This window comes from Musa acuminata, chromosome BXJ1-8 (assembly GCF_036884655.1).
Source record: "Musa acuminata AAA Group cultivar baxijiao chromosome BXJ1-8, Cavendish_Baxijiao_AAA, whole genome shotgun sequence".
In the NCBI taxonomy this organism is placed as follows: Eukaryota; Viridiplantae; Streptophyta; class Magnoliopsida; order Zingiberales; family Musaceae; genus Musa; species Musa acuminata.
In genome coordinates this window covers 847,089-871,172 of record NC_088334.1, presented here as the reverse complement: position 1 = coordinate 871,172, position 24,084 = coordinate 847,089, and the positions used below count along the sequence as shown (strand labels likewise).

The following is a 24,084-nucleotide window of genomic DNA, read 5'->3' as shown; positions in this document are numbered from 1 at the left end:
TAGGAATATCAAATGATGTGAAAATTAAATATAAAAATTTGAAAAGTAAGTTAACACTCATTCAAACCTCAAATTCACATCCTTGAAGTTTTAAATAAGATTTGGGTGTTCCTAAGTATTCAAAAAATCTAGTTTTATTTACCAATTGGCTATAACTTTATCAAGTTAACTTTTTGTAATCTATAAATGAATGCACATTGTATTTTCTAAATTAAAATAACATTTTAATTATATTTTATGTTAGAATTATTTTTGACATACTTATGTTATACTTTAATTTAAATTGTTCTTTTTTACAAAAGGTAAGTGATGGAGACAGCATATATATACTATCAAAAAAAAAAAATTAATTGATACCTTCTAATTTGAACTATATTAATCCAAGATAAGATAAAATAACTTACGAGATACTAAAAAAAATCTCAAAGCAGTTTTAAATGGTGCTTCTAAGATATAGTCCAAGATTAAGCCATTATATGACCTTACAAATAATATTATTAGAGATCATTTGATGACTTAGAGATCATTTGATGACTTAGTCATCCTTGACCATATGTATGACTATAAGACTCAAAGCACAGCACAACTTGTAATAATATAGAATAATTGATGGTGTAAGCATAAAATCTTATTCAATTATAAAGGACCATATAATATAACAATGAAAATTAACGAGTACATGATTCATATCATATTATATATGTCTATATATGTATGTAGAAAGGAGACCTACAAGATTAGTAATTACTTTTCTATCTTCTCTCATCCTCTATGCTTAAGAAAAGTATTTATCTCTTCAATATTAAAGGATACAAAATTATCCATCTAATGTTTGTAGATGACATCCTCTTAGCATAATATGACATATAAGCACTAATATATGAGATTATAAAATAAAAAAAAATTATATTTTTCTAGCAACCTAGATGGGGTTTGACTGACAAAGCTTCTTCCAAGAGCACTTATATATGGTATTTGAATGTTTATCTAAAAATTAAAATCTTTATTTCTCTCTAACTTTAACAAAATGTTCAAAGTATTTTAACTTTTAATATTTTGAACATAATTTTTTATTTAAAGGAATTAATATATTAATTCCACTTAAGAGTGCTTTAACCTATATTTTGGTAAATATATGCTATAATAATACATTTTCTGTTCGGTCGGCGGATCTTTATATTGGAGGGAGAAAAGGATTCCTTATTCAAATAGGGAAAGGATTCCTTATTCAAATAGGGAAAGGATTCAAGACCGTATCCGACCGAGTATGTTTTAATGGATTCAGCCCCCCCCCCCCCCCCCCTTTGTTTCTCCATAAATCGGTTCTGCGGTGAGTGTGGTGTCGAAGGCATCCTAAGGTTTCCCAGAAACATACGAGTCTTTCTTGAGAGTGCAGATTTCGAACTTGGATTTCTTTGTTGTTGTTGTTAGAAAGCGAAGAATCTGAGCTCTTCTCCATGGGTGTCTGCAAGAGTGCGAAATCACGTAATCGCTATTTCAGGTTTGCGTTCCATTCTTGGCTCTGATGATTGCCTCTCGATAAAGTACAAACGGACATAGTAAAGGTCCAAGTCTTCGCCTGGTCAAACAAGTTGGCGGTGGCATCCAAGTCAACGATTCACTCTCCGCCTCTGCTTTGCTGCTGAAGGTGGCCTTTTTATCTTCTGACGAAATATTCTGCCCCTTGCAGGCCGAGAAGGAAGGAGACGAGGTCCATCGAAGTGAAAAGAAGGCGCCTTTTAGCCTTTAAAGGGATTTCTCTTTTTCGGCTCTTCGGCAAGCGTGTCCAGGAAATGTCGGTGAGTGCTCTTTTGGCCTCTTGAACGCCTTCTAGGATGTTATCCTGATTCAAACTCTTGGTGGAAATGATAAAAGTCCTGATTTTGGGCAGTCTGGTATGGTTTAGCAGATAATTAGGGTTTTCGACTTCTTTTTTGTTACAAGAGAGCTGTTGATGTTATCGATCGTACTTCTTTTTTGGGTATCAAGGAGGTTCTTGATTAGTCTTTGCACAATCGATAGGGTTTGGGGGCACCATTATTTATCTTTTCTTCGGTTCGTTCTCATTATGATTTCTCCGGATATCATGTGAAATTTCAAGTTTAATGTGTATGTTCTTCTATCAGTTAAATTCGACTTTTAATGTGCTGCTTCCTCGGGGATCGAATTCGAGCTTTATGATTTTTATAACGAGTTAGCGATTGGTGTTGATGCCTTCCAATTTCCTCTTCTGATGGGGATTCATTGTCTGGCACCGATCACGAATTGGGACACCCGAATATAGTTGACAACTTGCATATCCATGATGATGGCTAAGAAATAGGAAGTTCTTGGGAGCATTTGTTATGATCACAGCAGTCCTGCTAGATTAAGTTGTTAAACCTACTATCCCAGGTGCTAGTTGTAAGAGTCGAGTTGAACTCTAGACTTGCTTGAAAACTTAGTGTTTCCTCTGAGGCTTTGTGACATATGTTGTGTTCTTGATGAAGATTTTTCAGCGTGAAGTTGTTTCTTTCATGTTAATCATATGGTTGTTGCCGGGTTAAGTCTGGTGGTTCTGCAATTATCTATAAGCAACTAGTCATTTGTGCATGTGAAATTAGATTTGATGTTTATAAAACAGAGATAATGGATTTTAGATGCAGTGTGAGGGTTGTGTTTGCATTTTTGTTCTCGTCATTGAATGAATGATAGTTAGTATTCTAGACATTGTTTGCAACTGGTATTGGTTCTTAATTTTAGATTTTCTGCATACAAGATATACTAAGGAAATTAGATATCATAAATTGAATCATGCCAATCCAAGGGGACGTCTACATACACTACAAGCTCCACACCTCTAAAATTTCCGGTGAGCCACATTCCTGCTCATGGTGCAGGTGTAGTTTGTGATTCACATTCACTCGAGGCATCACACCTCTGCTTATCCACCAATGTAGCTTTAATGACCTCAAACCAATTTTGTAGAAAGATTTATTGGATGAATGTAGCTCTTTTGAACTCTGAAATTTGCAGTAGGCCAACCAGGGACTGCTGTGGGTCTCAGAAAGAAACTTAAACCTTGATAAAAATGTGTTATGGAGACTATGATATTTAAGAAACTAAGACAAGTCTTTAAGACGAGAATTTAATGGGTGTATTGTGGCTCTGATTACTTTCAAGATCTGGTATACTTTGTTTTTACTTCCATTTTTCTGTCACTAAGATTTACACACTGATTCTTATTGACCAAAAGTCATGTACATATAAGCACCTCAACTAGTTTGACTTATAGCACTACAACTGGTTGAACAATGACCCAAACTGTTACCATTTTCTACTTAAAATGGTAGTTTTTGGTTGATAGATCTTTATCTGCTGGGACATTATGGCTTGTTGTTTGTTGTATTGATCTTCTCATCCCGGAAGAAATAATCATCTTTTGTTCTCTTTTACTGCAGCAACATGCCCATATTCCTAAATTTGGAAATTGGGGAAGTGATGGTGGTCTTAATTACTCACAGTTTTTTGACAAGGCTCTCAGGGAAAGAAGTGAATTGGAAGCAAAGAAAATGAATCATCATTATGACAACCCCAATGCCTTTCATACAGAGATGCCGACAGTTCATGCCCCATCACTTGGGACTTCACCTTATTCAATAGCTAATGGTGTGCTACATTTAAGAGGAGAAGATGGTATTCATCAACTTAATGATTCACCTTTCCATCGTAATTCTATGGCTTACAAACTCACCCTAGACTCACTTCATCAAACAACTTCAGGTGATTATCAAAGGACTGGTAGAGTATGTGATGGATCTGATTACAGAGTCAATCACTCTCCAACACATCCCAATTATCATATGAAGATTGGTGCATGTTCTTCTTCCAAAGGATTGTCAGGAGGTAGCCGTGCGGTCACTTTGAGCTCTGCAGGAAAATTGAGGATGACTGGTGTTCAATATGATAAAATAGTAAGTTTAACGTTTCATTCAATTGATAATTTGGGACAAAATGTATATAGTAAAATTCATACCAGTGGATCTTTCTTGTAGCAGATGAGCAAGGGGTCAGCTATTCCCAAGTTTGGTGACTGGGATGAGAGCAATCCTTCTACAGCTGATGGTTATTCACGCATATTTAACAGTGTGATGGAAGAGAAACAAAGAGTGTCAGCTGAAGTTTCTCAAGTATCAAGCGATAAGACATATGACAAGGATCATGATAGCAACCATGAGCCCTCAGTATGTGACTTTATATATTCTTATGCGTATGTCTGTCGTTAAAATTTTTATCAGAATTCTTTATATGGTTTCAATACTCATGGTGCTGATACTGGCTGGGTGCTGTATATTCCGGTTTATCTACTTTAATATTGAGATTAACAGTAGATAGTTTATCATTTTTGCTGAGATAGACAGTAGATAGTTGTTTAAGAGAAATAATTCTTATTGGTCTTAAAAGACTTTTAGACACTTGAACATGAAATACTTGACACCCTACTTTGGTTTGTTCACATCAGACGTTCGTCATGGTTAAATTAGTTTCCATCTAAATATTCAAATCTGTGTGCATCTTGAGCAGTGCATCCAGTTCATGTTTCAGGAATAGCTGCTTTAATCATTATAAATTGATTAATTCAGGTTTGAGATGTAACCGCTGATATCTTTGTCTTCTTATCTATCTTGTAAATCATCAAAATTTGAAATTCTCATGGATGGTATAATAACTATTATTACTTGCTCATCATACAAGTGTTGCATGCTCCACTTAAATGTGCCCAACAAATGCCATTCCAGTTTGTTTACTTCATGTGGAGTCTTGACATGTGGTGCTAGTTCATACTTCACATGAAAGGCTTGGTGAAGATAAACCACTTAAAAGGATGCGAATTTTAAGACTAGTAAGACAAAAAATGAATTTGTCTATAAAACTTGATAATTCACAATTGATAACTTGGGTTTAAGTACCATGCCTGAAAGATCTGTTCTATGTAATTAACCAAGCTTGTGGATCTTTTGACTGTTGTAGATGCTGTTAGAGCAGTCAAATGAGCCTGTTTGTGTGAGTCAACATAATCAAAGCTAGCTTGGCATCCAAGACGTGGTCAATCTTAAGTCTAACGACGGGAGTAACATTACTAAGTTATGCGAAAAATAGTGTGGATGGAAGTTGTCTTGATTTAGCCCCATGTCGAGAATCATATGTAGAAATCTGATTAAGCTGTCAGGATTTTTATTAAAGTAGATTGTGACACCCCAATAATTCCATATGATATAGTAAGAGGCAGCCTAAATACTACTCGACCTCAGAGATTATTTCTGAGTACCGTTCCTTGGTATGTAAAGCCCATGAAGATATAGTCATGAGTAACAGTTTGGCACGTTCTACCCCTGAAATATCAACTTTTAACCTTAGTTTGTTGTTAAAGCCATTCAAGTGTTTTAGCCTTCGCATGCCTGCCTATCTTTATCGGTAATCTCAACCAAATTTATTCATTGCTTGCTAGAATGCCAATTTCATGTATAAAACATGTAAAAATTGAGTTTATTGGTAGAATTCTGATCAACATATTTCTCATCCTCTTTCTTCTGTTCTCTTGACAGGGTTGTTGGTGCTTTCACTGGTGCAGAAAGTAGAAAGAGGCTCCTTAATAGATCATGAAGCTTTGGTCTTGTAAATAACCACTAGAGGAACAACACACTTTGTTATTGCTTGTGTGTGCCGGATTTCTTCAGAGGTGCAATCTGTTTATGCTGTGCCTTCTGATAGTAATCAAACAATGGAGAGTAGGTCATATGGCATTGCTTGTGTCCAGTCTCTTATCTGTGACACTACAAAGATCACAATGTTGCAGATTATCTCAATGTGTCTTCATGAGTTGGTATCATAAATCCACCAGATTCATGTTCTGTGTGGCATCGTGGATGAGAATAGTTCTTCGAGCAGTTAGATTCTCTTTGTTAAGCAATTAATGAAGTGTTGGTTTGGGAATTCCAATTGAATTGTATGTGCCGGGCAAGATGGAAGGTTGTCACTTCTTTGATCTGATCCACTCCATCACCATCACTGGGTTACAATTGCTGATTTCTTTGCCGGGAAAACACCCCATCGACCGATTGTTTAGTTGATATTGATCAATATATTATTGAATGTGGGTGTTAGGATTTTTATGTAAAATATACCTAATCGACCCTATTAAAGAAGTGAAGAAATCGATTAAGGTTAGGATTAGTTTGAAGATTGTTTCTTAGAAAAGCATTTGGAATTGATTAGAAGTAGGAGTCTTGAGTAGAAACACTATTAGGAGTTGAGATTTAGAAGTTTTATAAATAATTATGTATTGATCATCTTTTTGAAACGAATAGATGAATCTTTTTAGTCGTACTTAAGCAACAACCTAGACGAAGAAACCCCCATAGAGTCTAGACGAAGAAACCCTCATAGAGTTTTAAAAAGATAGACGGAAAGGGAAGATAAATGTTAGGGGTACAATAGAGTGTAGGATAAAATAAGAGGTTATTGAGAAGAATGAATGGAAAAACATATAAAATCGATAATATAAATACTAAAATTATATTTTTATTATTTTTAAAAATATTATCAATATTAAAGGGGTTGTGAATACTAAATAGATGAAAAAAAGATTTTAAATAAAATTATTATTATTATTATTATTTTAAATGTCGTATCTGTGAAATTTACGAGAGCCGTAGGATTTGCAGGCTCCTCAATCCACCACTCGACGTGTATGCCCTGCGCCAATAGAGTCCGTTGATCTCATGAGGTGGTCCAGATGGAGCAAATCCAGCGACCGCAAAAAACCGGGCCACGTATGCGCTCACATCAGCCCAACGGTCTGGCACGGAACCGGCTATATAACCGGCGACGTGAGCAGGGATGAGCACGATATCAAACTTTTGGTCTCGCCCTCTCCGTTTCGCAGCTCCTCGATCCATCTCGATCGTCTGCTAAAACCCTAGGGAAGAATTAGGGAACAGCGCCCCGGTTTGTCTCGGCCCGATCGTCCCGAATCTTCGATCGGTGCTGGTGGGTGAAATTTCTCCGTGTTTCTCTCTGGCGAAATCTGAGTTCGTTTTGGGATTTATTTGAATCTTTTAAGATTTTGTCTTTATTCACGTTTGGATTTGTTATTTCGTTGATTCAATTTCTTTTGCCCCTTTTTGTTTCTTGCCTGTCATGCCTTTCTCTTTTTGTTCTTCTAATCTTCTTGTAGATTTCGAGTCTTTGTTTCGAGAAATTTTTCTTGAGAAGAACTTGGGCTATTTGGATTTTCTTTATCGATTATACGATTAGTGTTGGCGCTGTTCTTTCCCGTTATTCCAATTGTAAAAAAAAAAAACAATAGGCGAAAAAGTTGTCTTTTCTCTATCATCTGCACAAATTGTTCTTCGATGAAAATTTTGGATTGATTTTTATGCTGTGATGCTTTTGGAAATTTAGGTTTTACTGTATTGATATAGAACATGAGCACCCTTGGACCATCAAGGCAGGGTTCAAAGAGGCACGCGAGGGATGGTATCCACGCTAAGATGGTTCCGAATTTGGATCTGAACTTTCCTCCGGTGGAGTGCCAGCAGTGTGATGGCACTTCTGGCTCTAGACATCCACAGATTTCTCGAGGAACATCTTTTTCCGCTGTTCCTCATCCCAGCCCTGCTAGTGAACAGCAGCAAGGGTCCTCTGCACCATCAAGTGACCGTTCACACAGTGATTTTATTGATCTAGAATTGATGGAGGATGAGGTCGTGACTCTTTCTTCCTCGAGAGGGCTACCCCTGGTAATTCCTAGTCTCTTGGCTTATTATATACTAATACTTGTCTATGCAGAATTGTATTATCTTTTCTGTCGTATTTGAATTCGTAAGATAAGACACTTGCTTTTAGCATCAGAATATTTATTTTATCTCTGGAGTTTAACTGTCTTACCTTTGTCTTTTCAACTTTCTTGTAATTTTCTCTTTTGTATTTGAATTCCTGTGTAGCCTGAAACTCTTGCTTGCTTTTATCATATTTGAACATTTATTGTGTACTTTTGTGTACTGTAAATTGCATCATTCTGAGTAGATTGAAGAACTTGGTTTTTAGGAGATTTGAGCAATGTTCTTATCTTTGCAGTCATGTACTATATTATGTTGTATATTGAGTTCCTAGGTAAGCTAACACTTATTTGCTTTTAGCAGATTTGACATTGATCTAATCTTTGAAGTTATAGTATAAAGCCCTCATATATTAGCATGATATTCGCTAACATTATGATATTTTTTTGTTTAACTCTAAGGGTTTTTTATGCTTTTTGTTATTTCTTTTATCATCATGCTGTAACTCCTACGTTGACTTGGCTGATTGTTGTTTCGATCTATTTCTTTATCTTATCTTTTCCCCTGTTCTTCATTTGATTTTTGTTCTTATCGGTTTAGGGGAGGAATCACTTCAGAAGGAACCAGCCTGTGACAATGATCCTAGAGGAAGACCTGGAAACAAATTTGAGACAACCAGGTCAGTATATGCCAGAAACTGCTGTTACGTGGGAATCAAATAAACTGAGGCATGTGCTAGTTGGAAAATAAAATTTTCTTTGTTGTGAGAATCATTTATTCATACTGTAGTGGTTATTTATTTCTTAAATGACCTTTTGCTTTTTGTGCATAGATATTATTTTAAAGAAATACTAAGTTTTTAATCGTCATACACATCTAAGAAGATCATTAAAAGTGTTTGACATCGTCAGTAAGTTAAAAGTATTTCTGAAATTCAAGTTCATATTTGTTTTGTTTAGAAGTAAACATCAATTGTATAAGGGCAAAAATGATGTCATTTGAGGTTTGCAATAGGTTGTACTGAGAGAAATTTATTGTGTCAAAATCTGAAATAAATTTGAGTTTGGGTTGAAGGATTGATACAGGTTTTTTAATGATCTGTGAGTTGGATAAATGAATCTGGAGGGCTAAACAGTACATTCTTAAGCTGTGAGTCTCACATTCTTTTTGTCTAGAGACATGATATTTACTGTTTGAAAAAACTATTTTGTCAGGTAGTAGCCTGACTCCTGAGGCATTTGACCAACGTGGGCGAGTTACTCAACCACACAGAAATGTTGTACTTTGGTTTCGCTTGAAGATTATTTATACTGTCTATTTATATTGATCAATTTCGATGGTTGAATAACTTAATATCTAGCATTCTTGTGATGTATATTGACATTATTTTTGTGTGATCATATGGAAATGAGAATGTTGTGGACAATGAATCAAGTAGAGGGACTAAAGGTGATCGGTGGAATTAAAGCATAATATAAAATTAACAATATAAGCCATTGTATAATTTGTGACGTTTGATTTGATCCGGTTTGAAAATAATAGGAAATAGAAGTGTACAGTCTATCTTTATTTTCTAAATCTTGTAATCAGAATGTTTTATCTTAAAATCCAAACTGAATAAAACAGCTTATTTGGTAGGCAATATAAAGAAAGTTTTTGCATGTATGTAAAAGGTAATTATTAATAATTTTTTTGAATTTTTTTAGCTGTTCGATGTTTGGTCTTTGGCTGTCCTCCAACTCCTCCTCTCTTTCTGTCTCTTCCTAGATTTACTGATTTGGTAGAAATAATATTGTACATCATGAGGAGGATGGATGTCATGAGGGTGATTATGATGGACAAGAATGTACCTTTGCACTGAAAAGAAAACTGATAATGATTATCGTATCAATGTCTTACCCATTGACAATGACAAGTTCCTTGAAGGATTTTCCAAGGTAAAAAGCACATTGGTGATTCTCTTTGTTTCAAGGTTCATAATATTGACATTATCCTGGTATAGCCTGTGTGATCTGCTTAGTGATGATCCAGATGGCTGGATAGGATTCCCATTTAAGTTGGAAAGTTATTTAAAATAAAAAAAGATAATACTAACTATTAGACTATAAATAAAAAAATCAAAGAAAAATAAAAAGGTTAAGAAACTTATAAAACTGTACTGTAGCAACCGCATCGAAGTGATAATAAAGGACTCGTGCGGTTGTTATTAATATATATCAATATTAAGCATATCTACTGATGATTTGATAGTTATCAATATTATGTGGCTTATTTTTAGGGAGTAGTTTGTTTATTAGAAAAATAATCAAATGGGGGTGAGAGGTGGTGAAATAAGCTAGCGGTTCTTTGGCCCCTAAGGTAAGGTATAGTTTGAGTTTTTCTTCTTCTTCGTCTTTAGCTTCTTCTATTACACAAGTCAGTTCGAATCATGAAGAACCAATCACTATTGGTTTAGGTAACTTTAGCCGATTTTAGCCCCTTTTTGTTTCTGGCAACCCAGTTGATCTATCTCAAGATATCAAAGAAATTGTTTTGGCTACTGCAGATTCTTATCCATACTGAATTGTATATTCCTGCAAATTATGATATAGAAAAACATCACATCCTGAGAAATTTGATTGGTCTGCTCTTAATGTCTACTATTGTTACTGTGTCTACTATTATTACTGTCATATCTGCTGTTATTCATCCAGTTACTGGTGTTAGCCTGACATTTGTCCATTTTTAAGTCATTATTGTAGAGGAACAAGTGGCAAAATCACCTATGAACACTCGTAATAAGCGGGCTAGAAGTTCGATGAGCAGGACAGCTACTGATTGTGATCATTATCCTGATTTGGAAGAGGAGCATAATGCCAAGGTAAATGTGTTTGTTCTGTATTTTTCTTTGCAATACTAAATATAATTTTCTGTTTATCTATCTATTATTTCTTTTATTATAATGGTAAACAATTTAATCGATTTGTATTTCATCTAAATGACATTGGTTGCTTATTTTCTGGAGGGTTAGTAGATCAAAGTTCTTCACTTGACTAGACTACACCTTAAATGATCTTTAATATTTTTAACTTCTGACTTCTTATTATGCTAATAATCATTATTCATGAAATGAGCTCTTCTTTTTTTGTACAGATGGCAATAGGTTATCACATTTTTCTATACTGGGTTTAAGAAATGGAATTGCTTTCGCAAGTACATAAGTTACATATATTTGAATGTTTAGTTAGGAGTCAGGGAACTTGATCGTTTGGTTATGAACCTTGTGTTTTCTTTTATTCTGTTCTGGGTGGCATTTCTTGAAAATGCAAAATTAAAAAAGAGGAGAAAGAATTGAGGTATTCATTTTAGCTGAGTTGACTCTTTTGTGAGTTCATTGGAATTCATTCAATAAAGGATGTATTCTGAGCTTATGAGTTACAGGTCTCAAGGGATTAATTAGAAGCTTATTCATGCTTCTTGTTGAGAAAACAATCCACTTCATTAGCTATCTTTATCCAGGTTTTCTATCCCCTTTATGTAATAAAGAATTGAATAGTCATACTTAGTTCACATCTGCTCCCACAGTCCCACTCAAACTCTCAAATCACTTTGAGTATGTTCTTTTGAGTTAATTGTCTATCAATGCATCTATTCCTAATTCTTTATTAAGTGAAAGGCAAGAATAGCAATTGTTGGAAACTTGGAATTACTCTCTTGGTTTTTGGCTTCATGATGTTTGTCTCTTTTTCTTTCAGAATCTTCTCATGGTAATATGAATCTTGAGAAGCTCCATTGTTGGAATATCATGTGACAGTTGATTAATTGAAGGACTGGAAACTCTATCAGCATCATTTTGGGTGGTTGGTGTTTCTGATCAATATATTGCATGGTTGAAGGAATTTGGTGCAGCAGTATCATAGACCATGTTGAACGATAAGAGTAGCATGTTAGAAAGGGTAATGAGTAGTTGTTTCCCCAGGAAGACACTAGCGTCTCACCCTTTTGCATTATTAAATTTGTAACATGATATGTATATAGTTTTGATTATCAGTATCTAAATGTCTTGTGGCACTTCAATTGACATGCATAGGATGAGAAGGCCTAGTATCATATCTAGCATGTGACTCGTAGTTCATCAATCTTTTGCTAGTCATGCAGTCATGCTGCAAGTACTGAAATAATTAATCGATTGAGGTAACCTACTTTTGAGTGCTTCAGCAAGTAAGATTTAATACAACTGGCCTGCTATCCAGAGCAAGTTTATGCTAGGCTTAGATAACTAACCTGGATCATTCATAAACATGCCCTCAACCAAATACTTGTCCAAACCAAATGCTAATCCTTATGTGCTTAAATTGTGGAGTAGTCTCTTCTGTCTTTTGTCAAGATGGTTCGCATGTTGCATCCTTGCAACAGTAGTGGTGTCACATCAGCTATTATAGCATTCTTAACAAAAAAAAAAGATTATTAAATTTGTCCTGTAAAAGGGTTCAAGTCAGGACCTTTTCCCTATTTGCAGCTGCTATGCAACTGGTAATTAGTGAAATTCCTACAAACAAGAATCTGAAAGATGTCATGTAGAAAAGGTTTTAAATTTTGGTCCGGTGCCACCAATCGGTGGCCAAACCAGTACGATGCCCTTGCAAGTTTGCCATAATGGTACTTGGTATGGTTTGAAACTGCCCAACACTGGTTATCTTTCAACCATATAAGTTGACTTCTGCATTTTGAACAAAGTCCTTCACAATTGAAAAAAGAAAATTATTGTCAGGCCTTTTGGTGTATTGTCACTTATTAAATTGTTGGTCCAGTGGAGGCTTGAAGCTTAAACCTTTTGTGGGTAAGTGGGTAACAACAATATGAAGAAGAAGCAGAAACCATTCTTTTTTGACTACTTGAAATTGGCTGTGTGAATCTTTTCCCTTCGGTCCAGCGAAGGCATGTATACCTTTTGTGGGTATGTGGGTAACAACAATAAGAAGAAGAAGAAGAAGCCATTCTTTTTTGACTACTTGAAATTGGCTGTGTGAATCTTTTCGCTTTCTTGAACTCAGTTGAGGGCTATGTGAGAAATCAAGTTAAGAGGAACCAAGCAAGATTCTTGTACTTTGGAGTTACAACCTAGCTCGATGATAAATCTTGAAAGATTCACATTTTCTGAAAAGATGTGACAAAGTCTTTGTTGGTGTCAACAATTAAATGTCATGCTGGGAATCAACAAGGAAGAAGATTAAACAATTAAAATGCATAGTCAAAGTTATCTTTATGATCACAAGGTAAATGGTAATATTTTATATATGGTTCAAAGCAAGGTTTTCAATTTTGGGTATCAGACCCATCCTGGTCAATGGACAGACCATTACAGCTCCAATCCATTTTGACATAACAACACATGGTACACTAGAACGTATCGGGGTACCGATGTGTTGGTAGGGAGGGAGGAAGGAGGAAGAAGGCAGGGAAAGGAGGACGAAGAAGAAGAGGAGCTAGAAGAGGCAGTGGAGAAAGAGGAGAGGAGAAAAGGTTTAGGAGGGTAAGTATCATAAAAGAGGTTGATGGGCAGGTGGCAGGTGATTGGGTGGAAGTGGCCACTCAAGCATAGAGATGAGAGGACTTGTTAATTGTGAGCCCTAAGAGAAGGAGACCTAAGGATTTTTTTTATTCAGACCGGACCAAACTACGCTAAATGGAGCAGTCCGCATACTGGTTCATGCCTGTACCAGTAAATTTTTTGAACCAGTCAGTATGGACTGGTTGATGAGAAATCAAATACCTTGGCTTGAAGGGAAACCATCCCTCTTGCTGCATCAAATTGAATTTTCTGTTAGGAGATGAAGGTTTCCTTGGTTGTTGCTAGTCTAAATATCACATTGCCTTGGAAAAACGATGTTCTAGAAACAAATTATTCTTGGGATTTGATGCAAGAACATAGTTCTCTATGAATATTTTTTTCAACAATATTGTAGGAACGAATGATTCTTGGGACTTGGTGCAAGAGCATAGTCCTCTGAGTGTTTTTATGATAGGTAGATGGGATAGTTTGACCTTTCTAAGGTAACTGTGGCATAAATAGTTACTGGAATACTATCATCTGATGCTGCAACGCATATTTTGTGATTCAGTTGCTGGTCATAACATAAGCTGCTTAATCAATAACTTTTAAGTTATCCACCTCCACAACCATAAAAAGTTTATTTTCCTTTGTGTATCTGCCTTTTGTTTCTCCTTTCTATTGATCGAACTTGTAGTTAAAGATTTTAACTAGATTCTGACTTGGAAATTGCAGAGAAAGAATGTGATTAAATCCAAACCGGAGCCTGTTAAGGTACTTACACGGGAACCCATCTTCACCTGCCCTGTCTGCATGGATGCATTGGTTGAGCCAGCATCAACTATTTGTGGTCATATTTTCTGTCTAAAATGCATAAAAGCCTCCGTTCAGGCACAGAAGAAATGCCCAACTTGTAGGAGGCAACTTACCATGAAAAGTTTTCATCGTGTGTATCTTCCATCATCTAAGTAGTGCAAGTTCAGGTGTAGTTTTCTTGTGCTGCAAGAGCATCCTACTAATCCCATTTATGTGTTCCTGAATTCTTACTTGATGGTTTTACATGTTTGATTATTAGATCATGTCCAATTAAGTTCAAGATCAATGTTCCCAAATGTGTTTCAAGTTTTTTTCTGCTGTATGTAATATAATTAAGCAGCTGTACCTGTTTCGCAATCTGATTTCACACCAAAACTCTTATGAGTCTTCGGGTTTCATTCAGTATGTGGGAAAGTTCCCATGGCTTGAGTGCCTGCACAAACAGCATGAATTGGCACACCCAGAAACTTGGTTCTTTTGCCTTTTGAGTGCTGAGACAAATCTATCAAAGCTAGATGTGAGATTATTGAGACGATCTAGCGATTGTCTTATGTTTCATCTGATAAAATGTTTGGTTCTCCCTTGCCCTCATATCCTGTCTATTTATGATGCCAGAAAATGCAATCCACATGCTTATGGTGCTTCTTTCTGGTTTTCTTTGTTGAATTAAAGTCTTGCAAGTGTTCCGAGAATTCGCCAATTTCTTAAGTGAGCATATCATCCAACTCTTCCCAACTCTTAGTTATGTTTTCTTCTTCCCTCACTTTTTGCTTCTATTGGCTTCAGATTACTATATCCATATGCGGGTGATTTTGGCATTGCATCTCTGATTGCCTGTTGTGCCTTATCACTTTTTTGTCTTGTCTTTTTAGTGCCAAAATGGCACTTGTGAGGCTGCTTTTACAAATCTAGCACTTCAAAAGCAACCCATTTATTTCACTTCTTTGTAATATGTTTTGCTCTTCTAATAGAATTATGGTTGAATCTTATCATATTTTCTGGTTTATGAACGAACTTATGAAATCAGAAAACCACTTAAAATTATTTTTATTGATTGTATTCAATCATAAAAATTTTGCAGAGTTTCTACCGGTTTTGTCGGAAATGTGACATATTTCTCATATTTTCTACGAGCAGAGTGTTCGTCCATTCTTCCAAACACAACATGATATATATGCATGCACATATAGTTCGGAACATGGAGAGAAAATAATATAGGTGGCTTTGAACCTGCAAATAGAGAGTTTGTTTTTGCTCTTAGAAAATAATTATCAGTGTTGCACAGAGAAATAAAAGCTTCTCTCCCACATTAGAAATGTGATAAATCATCCAAAAATATGATATTTTTGGAAGATGTCATAAACATACTGATGTAAGCAGAGCGATTATTTTTGCTTTAAATTTGTAAAAAAACAAAGTCAAATTAAGATCTCTCAAACCTTTCTTCCATTTTAGAAATAAGATGAATTGAAAAACTATATGATAATTTTGGAAGATGGCATATAAAAAGGTTGCACGCTATGATGCAAACAGAAAGGTTACCTTTTCCTTCAGAAATACCTATCATTATTGAACAAAAAAAAAAAAAGAAGAAGAAGAGTGTTTTCTCAAACCTTTCTCCACTATAGAATTAAGACAAACTATAGTTGAAAAAGTTGCTTAGGATGGTTTTGGAAGATGACATAAAAAGGTTGCACATTATGATGTAAGAAGAGAAGTTGTTTTTTTGCTTTAGAAATATTTATCATTATTGAACAAAAAATAAAATAAGTGCTTAATCCTTCCACCTTAGAAATAAGATAAATTATAGTTAATTAAAAAAAATGGCATAGAAAGGTTGCTACGATTGATGATGTAATTTTGTATTTATTGGGTACAAATTATTATTTTGAAAAATTAAAACAAATATGTTGTTGGAAATCAAACAGAGAAACACCTATGTTTGAATCACATTAAGCTTCAAGTCATGGTCAAATAAATACCATGACTCCCCCCCCTTCCCACAAATTTTCTTTTCCAAAATTAAATTTACCAATAATCAATTTAAAAATTCCACTCTGGCTTGGTTTGTTTGGTTTGGTTTGGTGAAAGCATTGGTAGGCCATCCTGCTTTGGTTATGTAAAAATACTGGCAGTCACTCTAAAGAGGAATTGATGTGCTCAATGATGACATGCCATTGTGGATATTAACATATACAACATTTTAAGTTCAACAAGATGACAGAAAAGAGCAAAGGCTATGTTTCATATGCATCAATTATTCCACTCAGACAAACAACAGCACTTGTCCATGGGCAAAAAGGGGACAAAAGAGAAAGCATAAAGACATGAATCTGTCCATCTCTGTAAACCAACTTATGCAGCAAACACCTGCTCATAAGATGATACTTTGATAGCTTGAAGAGAATCTACAGCTCCCCTCCCAACTCATCCATTACTTGAACAGAAGAAAAACAAAACATGGACTTGAAGTTACTTTCACAAATAGCAAATCGACAGCATCGAAAGGACGATTTAACATTCTATTTGATGCTCATAGCTGCACTTCCCTGTCATAGATCCAACTGAAAGGTATGGCTGGTGCTTTCTTGGCCCTCCCTTGTGCTCTTTCTTCAAGCCTCCGGATCCTCGGAGCTAAAGTGCAGACAAAGTCCTGGGCTTTATTCCCTTCACCAGAGAGGCCAGTTAGCTCACCTACTTTCCACCTTGTGACAAGGAACTCCAGTATGTCGGCATAGTCCTTGGCCGTGTAGATGCCCAGCCGCTGGGCAACTGCCGAAAAATGCTCAAAGAGGTTATCGTCACGACCATCGTACATCAGATGAGCAGGCATTGAGATTTTCTTCTTCATCATGTCGGCAAATGCAAGAACAGTGCCATCTGGGTCTATCTCAAACAATTTCTCGACTATCTTAGTGTATGCAGTCTCATGGCGCTTCTCATCAGATGCAATGATTCCACATATCTGTGCCAATTTGAGATCACCATGCTCCTTGGCAAGCCGGGCAGTGTTCCCATGGGATATGAAGGTTGCCCGCTCCTGAAACGAGGTATAAATAAAACCAAGATATGGATTGTTCTCCGTCCTAGGATCCTGCAAATGCCAAAGCACTTTCAAATCCCAAAGCAATCACGACAAAACACTAGGCAACGGATGGACATGCCATTTTGATGATCAACTACTCATCAACTTGGGGAGAAAAGCAGTTGATTAGAAAATTTAGGGGTTCCTTTTGATTTTTTTTCCGGACAATAAGGTGAAAAGCCTCGTACCTACGTATGATGGGTCTCAAAAGTTAAATGCAGTAGTTCGTAAGGTGGCCTCATCTCAATAAATGTAGGATTCATATTAGTTTCATGATTATTGGTTCAATTTCTTTTATCAACATGGCTCTTTTTAGTTAAGGAATGCACCCCAATTAAAAATCTTAAAAATCAGTGAAGGCATTAGCAACATAGAACGTAAAGAAATCTTACCATTCCTGAACCAATAAGATACTGAATTGTCTTCTCAATTTGTCTCATGTCCACTCTTCCAGACAGGTACAGATACTTGTTGAGAAGATCTCCATGTCTGTTCTCCTCCGCAGTCCAAGCCCTAGTCCAGATAGCCCAAGATGTAAGACTTGCTCCTGTCTCATCTCTGACACCATCGAGAGTGTTTAGCATTGTTTGGTATGTAGGAAGAGCTTCTTCAGTGATCATGTCTCCAACCAAGCAAACAAAATAATCATCAGGGATCTCCTTAGACCGCTCACTCAATTCCTTAACCTCCTCATAAAAACTCTCCGATGAAGGATCGGGAAGAAAATCCTGTGGTTGCCAACACTTCTCAACAGGCTTCAGATGCACCAGTATATTATTTTCTGCCCAATCCTCTAATGATTTAAAAATCTCGATCTTCTGAGGTGGCATGGAATGAGTGACTTGGACATGTACCTCACGAGGAGGAGTGAAGGGCTTTCTTGGAGTCTCAACCCTAGAAGAATAGACAAAATTTGTTCATAACACAGATTATTGATTCTTGATCATGATGCCTAAAATATTATTGAGTAAATTCATCATATCCAATTCACGAAAGTATCATTACTATTCTTGAGAAGTAATAATTTCTAGTTCTGAAACAGAATCATTGAATAAATTACTCACACATAAAGCTGGAAGTTCGACAAGTATACATTAAAAACTCAAGAAAACTGAAAGAGTAAATATTACAGAACAGTTGCCACCATCCAAGTATTGAATAAGTAAAACACAGAGGAGACAAGTCTAAATATTTTAAGAGAATACACCAAAGTTAAAATTGTAAATGCTTCTGATTATGATTGTGATGTTCTTAAAATAACAATCATATACAATGAAGTGAAGAGGTTGATCACAGATACACTACTGAGGATACTTTCTTCATTGCAGGACAAAAGAATATATAAACTATCCAACTTTGTCATGATTATGTTACATAGTCTCATGAAATCAAGAGTACTACACGTACATCAGTCATTTTCCTCGCATCAATAGTAGATTCTAGAAAATGCAAGATTTCTTTGCATCCTGATATGACATTCAAGTTATAAGCAACAACTTCTGTTATCAAATCAAACAACTAGTCAGTCATTAAAAACAGAGTGATCCCGAAAGGTTAAACTTTTGCTTATAACAGAGATAACAGTTAAGTAGTCAGTTCATGGAAAATGTCAATGAACTCATAGTATGTACTTCAAAACAGAACTGATAACAGTATGTAAGCAAATATTTAGTTTCTAATTTCTCCAAACACATATGGGAAAAAAGTCACTTGTTACACGTAGTTAAAACAGATAAGATTGATGCCCTGATGATATTTGTTTGATTATTTCAAATAGAGAGAATGATTTGCTGCAAGTTAAAATTGCTCACTTACCAACTATAATATATTAGTTTACATTAGTTTTGTTTACCAACTTATGGCCATGGTCCAATAGCACAAATGCATATCTGAATATTTAATCCAGACTTCCTCGATTAGAATCTAAATTGAAATATGTAGAATCAATTTTTTTTCTACTTCCTTTCTGATACTGCCCAATGAATTTGTTATAATTTAGTAAGGGGCCTTTGAATTTGGATAAGGGTCCATATTTGGTACATAGTAGATATATAGTTAAATTTTTAAGACTTCAAAAATAACTAGTTGTGCTATTTGATGGGAAGGGTCATCCAGTTAATATGAAAAGATAGGGTTTTGCTGCCATACAAATTCTGAAAGAAAGTGTTCTTTTTCAGGTCACAAATATCTTCTCTCAAACTTCCTCTGTTTCTAGAGCAGAGCACCTTTTGCATCTCCCTCTTTCTTTCTTTCTTTTAATTATTTCCTTTTTCTAATAATGTATCTAAAGCTTTTTACTATCATAATAGCAGCTATGCTGCTGCTCTGAATGACCTATCAATAATTGACCTGTAAAGCATATAGTATGATTGCCATATCCCCAGGATGCATCAGTTGGCTTCAGAATCTTTCATGTTCCTACTTTTAATCCTTTCATGCCAATTCAGAAATGGCAACTGGTCCTTCCCCAGTCATGGTACTAACGTAGAATGAAATAAGAGATCGACAGTATAGTGAACGGCGCCAAGAATTTCTATATGGTTGATACAACACCTGAGGATATTTACCTAAGAAGAGAGTCTGTCAAAGGGATGCTTGGTAAGGCACAAGAGAAAACCATAAGCTTTAATATGAATATCGTCACCCATCAAACTGAAAGATGCCTTCCCAGACAAATTCAGATAACAAAGATAAAGATCAAAGCAGGTATTCTGACAAGAGGTACTATCATCAAAGATATTAGTCGTCAGGCAAAATTAGGTGCATGCCTACAAGTTAAAAGAGTAGATCTCTGGATGAGGCTCCTGCCAACACAAGATATGGGTAGGTCGATGGATGCAGTCTCTTACCTCACAAGCACAAGGCCAATGCATGTACCCCTAGAAACAAACCTACTTTTATATTTACCTGGACAAAATTGAGGACATCATGTGATCTCCTACAAATACTAAAAGCTTCAACAAATGTCTGCCACAAAATCAACTGTCCCAAAATAAATATTGATCAATCAATTTATCATATTACCCCTTATGATATTTTTCCTCAGATCTTTCCATCTCACAAGCACCAACAGTTCTAACTTCTGTTTTTCCTTCCGTTTCATTCTTTATTTGAAGATCCACTAGTCTTCCTGTAATATTACTAAAAGAAAACTTGAATCGATCCAAAAGTACAGCAGCAAATAAGGTTTGGGCAGTCAAATTGATGGATGATAAGATCAACTGCGAGCAGTGAATTCAAACAAGCCAATCTAGAACAATGGAGGGTTAGCATAGAAGCATGGGGATGAGTAGGAACATATAAACAGAGGCAATTAGGACAATCTAAGAAATAACATAATATAATTTTTCTAGTTAAAGATAAATTACTGATAGTTGGTGAAAGTTAGTGCAAGGAAATGGCATTTGCAACTTCCTAGGGCGTATATCAGATTTCTGGATTTTTCAAGGATACATATGCAGTAGCTCAAAATCACAGCCCATCAATTTTTTATTTTAGTAGAGTATTTAGAACAAAATAAGCTGGAATTTATTAAAGTGATTGTTTCTTGATGATGGTACAGGAATCCATCCCTTCCTTTCCACCTGAAGTCAATAAAATCAGAAAATTAATCAGGAAGATTGAATTAGATCTGCCATATTCCTTCAAAGATATAATGTATTTAAGCATTCATGTACCATTGGTATTCATTCTTGTATTTCAGTGATTGAATTGGATTACCAAGTGCTTCAGCATCAAAAATGTCAACGATGAGATCTCTGCATGGAAGAAGAAAAGAAATGATCCAAGGGGTAATTTTTATCAGATTTGGCTTATTTGGGACAAGTCAATTGCTTATGGCTTTTGTTTATAGAGTTGACAAAGGTTTAGCAAATTTTTCGTAGTGATTTTCACCGTATTTTTCCTATAATCATTTTAAAGCTCAGTTAAGATGATCATAGAGAGCATTTGAGTTTCAATAAAATTCCAATCTCTAGGTAAATTGGTTAGTAGTTGTATGTTTTTGGTTTAGGGAATCAAAAGTCATCTAGACTTCCTAGTTAGAGGACAAGCTTGAATGTTATACATATAATAGGCTTGATTACTATAATTAACAATGTACAAGATTCCAAAAAAATAAAAGATTGTACAATATTCTTGAAAGAAAAGAAGAGTATCCTCTAAAGGTCACATACCTTTCTAAAGTCCTCTAGTCTGGACTACAATATGGATGGCATGCCACCATATAAATGCAATTATACTCATAATATAACATCATTACGAGTGCAAAAAATCCACGACTTGTTTTGTTGGTGTATGGTGTATGTAATAAAGGACTTAAGGGTGTAAAACGACAAATGATAATATTGTTAACAAATTGCAGGCTCCTACACATAAAAACTGTTAAAACCAACAAAGACCTACCACTGTGGGAGCAGCCTAATTGGTCATCTATAAAATTGGTGCTGAAGATAATTCATGGTTAGGATTGAGCATGAAAGAAAAAGTGAACCATGACATTGATAACCATTTTGAATGCAACACATGTCCAAATTTGCCAATGGAAGAAAGGTGACATTTATTGTGAAACAAAAGAAGATATTATGCTAGAATGTGCCCAGTTGATCTCATATCAAGTATTTATCCTAGCAAAATATTTTTCTGCATGTGTGGCATGCACTTGCTGTTACGGTAAAGATAAATTTTCCACATAACTAGAACTGGTAAGTGAAATGTCAAAGCATATTTCACAAGAAGTATATGATGTAAGGTGTCTCACCTATTATTTCATTCTTTTGAGCTAGAACCACTGGCTACAATTTTTTTTTAATATGATTGAACAAATAAAAATATGCATGAAGACAGACAGAGACATGCGCTTTGAGATCTATCACACATAACACAAGCAAATTTATGCCAAGATTCAGACTTGTCTAATGGAACGATCATGTCTCCATAAGTGCTTGAAAGTTGCGTTCCTGTTCATATGGTATACAATAATTCTCAATCTCGAACAAAGACAGATGTGACATGAAGAGATTGCTATAATAAGCATCCAAGAAGTTAGGATCAGTACAGGAAGCATTGTTGTGGACAACTAAGAGGATTCTTTTGATTAGAATACACATTAAAAGGTGTTAATTTGGCCATGTGCAATTAAATTACCAACCAAAACGACCCAACAGAATAACTAAGAAAATAAAAAACGAAGCATATTCATTAAATAGGAACAAGAACACATATATTCTGAATAGATTCAAGACGTATTCTGACATGCCACGAGAAATCTGCATCTAGTACACGCTAACCATTCCGAATCGCGAGGCCACGCATTTATCACCATTAACAAGATCAGTTGAAATTATATCAGTTAACTTCAACAAAAGCTTAACCTATGTTGTTTCCTAATCATTAGAGTACAATGAAAACAGAAAGACAACACGTCATTCCAGCGAAAACGAATATGTCGCCTGACAATAACAAAAAGGGGAAACCACTAAAATGTCTTCTAACGCAGGATAACGCCTAAATTTCACAAAATTGAGGCCACGAACTCAACACGAAACCGGTGCCGAAAAATCATTAAGAACTATAAACCCAAATTAATACCCAATAAAAGAAAGGGAACACCGATAGGTCGACTACGGAAAGAAAAAGATAAGGGAAATGGCATCTTGATAGCATGGAAGGAGTAAAGTTGCCAACTTTCCACCAATCACAAATGAGAAACAGCAGAAAAAGTAGTAACCTGAATCAAAAAAGAGTTTACAGACCTAAACCCGGAAAATTTTAAAAAGTTGGATGCATCCAAATCGCCCGAGCCAGACCTTTCACGCAAGAGGAAATTAAGAGACCAGATCGGGGAAATAGCACCAAGGAGCGTCAAAGCGTTCAATCCAATGCGAGGATAGATCACGAGAAGGAAAGGATCTCACTTGGTGGCGGAGGAGGAGCGAATGGTCGAGGCCATGGAGACCCTGGAAGATCTGGCATTCCTTTTGCTCCTCGCGGGAGAGAAGCAGAGGATAGGCTCCGGCCGGAACGCCACTCGAGAAGCCATCGAAGCCCTTAAAAGCTCTTCTTTTGCCTTCTTCTTACTTACCTCTTCCTTGGAGACGGCGAGAGGAGTGGAGGGAGGCGGAGACAGCTCTGCGCTGCCGTTCGCGTCTTTGCTTTATTCCAGAGAAAGAGAGAGAGAGAAAGAAAGAGGAAAAGGAGGCGATTTAATGAGCCACAAACATGCGGTTGTCAATTTGATCGAGTAAGTTACGATTTTACCCTTCTCATCTTCGCAACCACGTAATATTCCTTTCAACAAACGCGAGATTACATACAATAATAAATTGATTGATAATAAGGTTTAAGTTATTATCTTTTCGTATTATTGGTAGAAGAATATCTTCTGTGTCCCTGGTTTTTTATTATTTTTAAATTATATTTTTTGGGTCGACAAGAATTTAGTTGGGATTAATCCTTAAAAAACAAACTTTTTATATTATATTATATTATATATATATACATATGCGAGCTTCAAAAGGAGTGTGTTATGAAATATCATTGGATTAGGAAAAGATTGTTTTTTATTAGGAAATGACTTATAACCTCAACTATAATTTTTAAGGATAAATAGTAATCCTAAACCTTGTTATCGATAATCAAAATTTTTAATAGCTAAGATGGTTGATTGACTAATTTAATTTGATTCTCTTTCCATCGAAACAAACACAGAACCTTCAAACTTAAAAAAAAAAATTTAATTTATCCATATTTCAGAAAACTTCCACCTTATTTTTCATATTTTATAATAAGCTCATTTGGGTACGAAGTTGCCTCGAGAAACTCGGGATAGCATC

General features: G+C 35.7%; 3 protein-coding genes across 8 annotated transcripts; 2 read left to right on the top strand and 1 right to left on the bottom strand.

Annotated features, from left to right (window-relative positions):
- Positions 1-1,347: 1,347 nt before the first annotated feature.
- LOC135680490 (RPM1-interacting protein 4-like) lies at positions 1,348-5,979 on the top strand. 3 transcript variants are annotated; one of them, XM_065194417.1, is made up of 6 exons: positions 1,348-1,501; positions 1,691-1,799; positions 3,441-3,675; positions 3,763-3,953; positions 4,035-4,223; positions 5,586-5,979. In XM_065194417.1, the coding sequence occupies exons 1-6, from the start codon at positions 1,458-1,460 to the stop codon at positions 5,616-5,618; spliced, it is 801 nt and encodes a 266-aa protein (XP_065050489.1). In that variant the 5' UTR covers positions 1,348-1,457; the 3' UTR covers positions 5,619-5,979. The 3 variants fall into 3 exon arrangements, with proteins under 3 accessions (XP_065050489.1, XP_065050490.1, XP_065050491.1); XM_065194418.1 differs by having other exon boundaries at positions 1,350-1,501; positions 4,038-4,223; XM_065194419.1 differs by lacking the exon at positions 1,348-1,501 and having other exon boundaries at positions 1,789-1,895.
- Positions 5,980-6,884: 905 nt separating this feature from the next.
- On the top strand, positions 6,885-14,446 carry LOC135680488 (uncharacterized). Of its 4 annotated transcripts, XR_010515463.1 has the most exons (6): positions 6,885-7,029; positions 7,444-7,781; positions 8,421-8,499; positions 10,550-10,680; positions 11,555-11,755; positions 14,086-14,218. XR_010515463.1 is itself a non-coding variant. In XM_065194416.1 (5 exons), exons 2-5 carry the CDS (start codon positions 7,533-7,535, stop codon positions 14,320-14,322), a joined length of 696 nt encoding a protein of 231 aa, XP_065050488.1. In that variant the 5' UTR covers positions 6,885-7,029; positions 7,494-7,532; the 3' UTR covers positions 14,323-14,446. The 4 variants fall into 4 exon arrangements, 3 of the variants coding, with proteins under 3 accessions (XP_065050488.1, XP_065050487.1, XP_065050486.1); XM_065194416.1 differs by lacking the exon at positions 11,555-11,755 and having other exon boundaries at positions 7,494-7,781; positions 14,086-14,446; XM_065194415.1 differs by lacking the exon at positions 11,555-11,755 and having other exon boundaries at positions 7,464-7,781; positions 14,086-14,446.
- A 1,938-nt stretch (positions 14,447-16,384) lies between these two features.
- On the bottom strand, positions 16,385-23,435 carry LOC103994155 (stearoyl-[acyl-carrier-protein] 9-desaturase, chloroplastic). Its single transcript, XM_009414476.3, has 3 exons — positions 23,167-23,435; positions 17,644-18,145; positions 16,385-17,260 (listed from the first exon to the last, which is right to left on the bottom strand). Exons 1-3 carry the CDS (start codon positions 23,289-23,291, stop codon positions 16,700-16,702), a joined length of 1,188 nt encoding a protein of 395 aa, XP_009412751.1. The 5' UTR covers positions 23,292-23,435; the 3' UTR covers positions 16,385-16,699.
- Between the last annotated feature and the right edge of the window lie 649 nt (positions 23,436-24,084).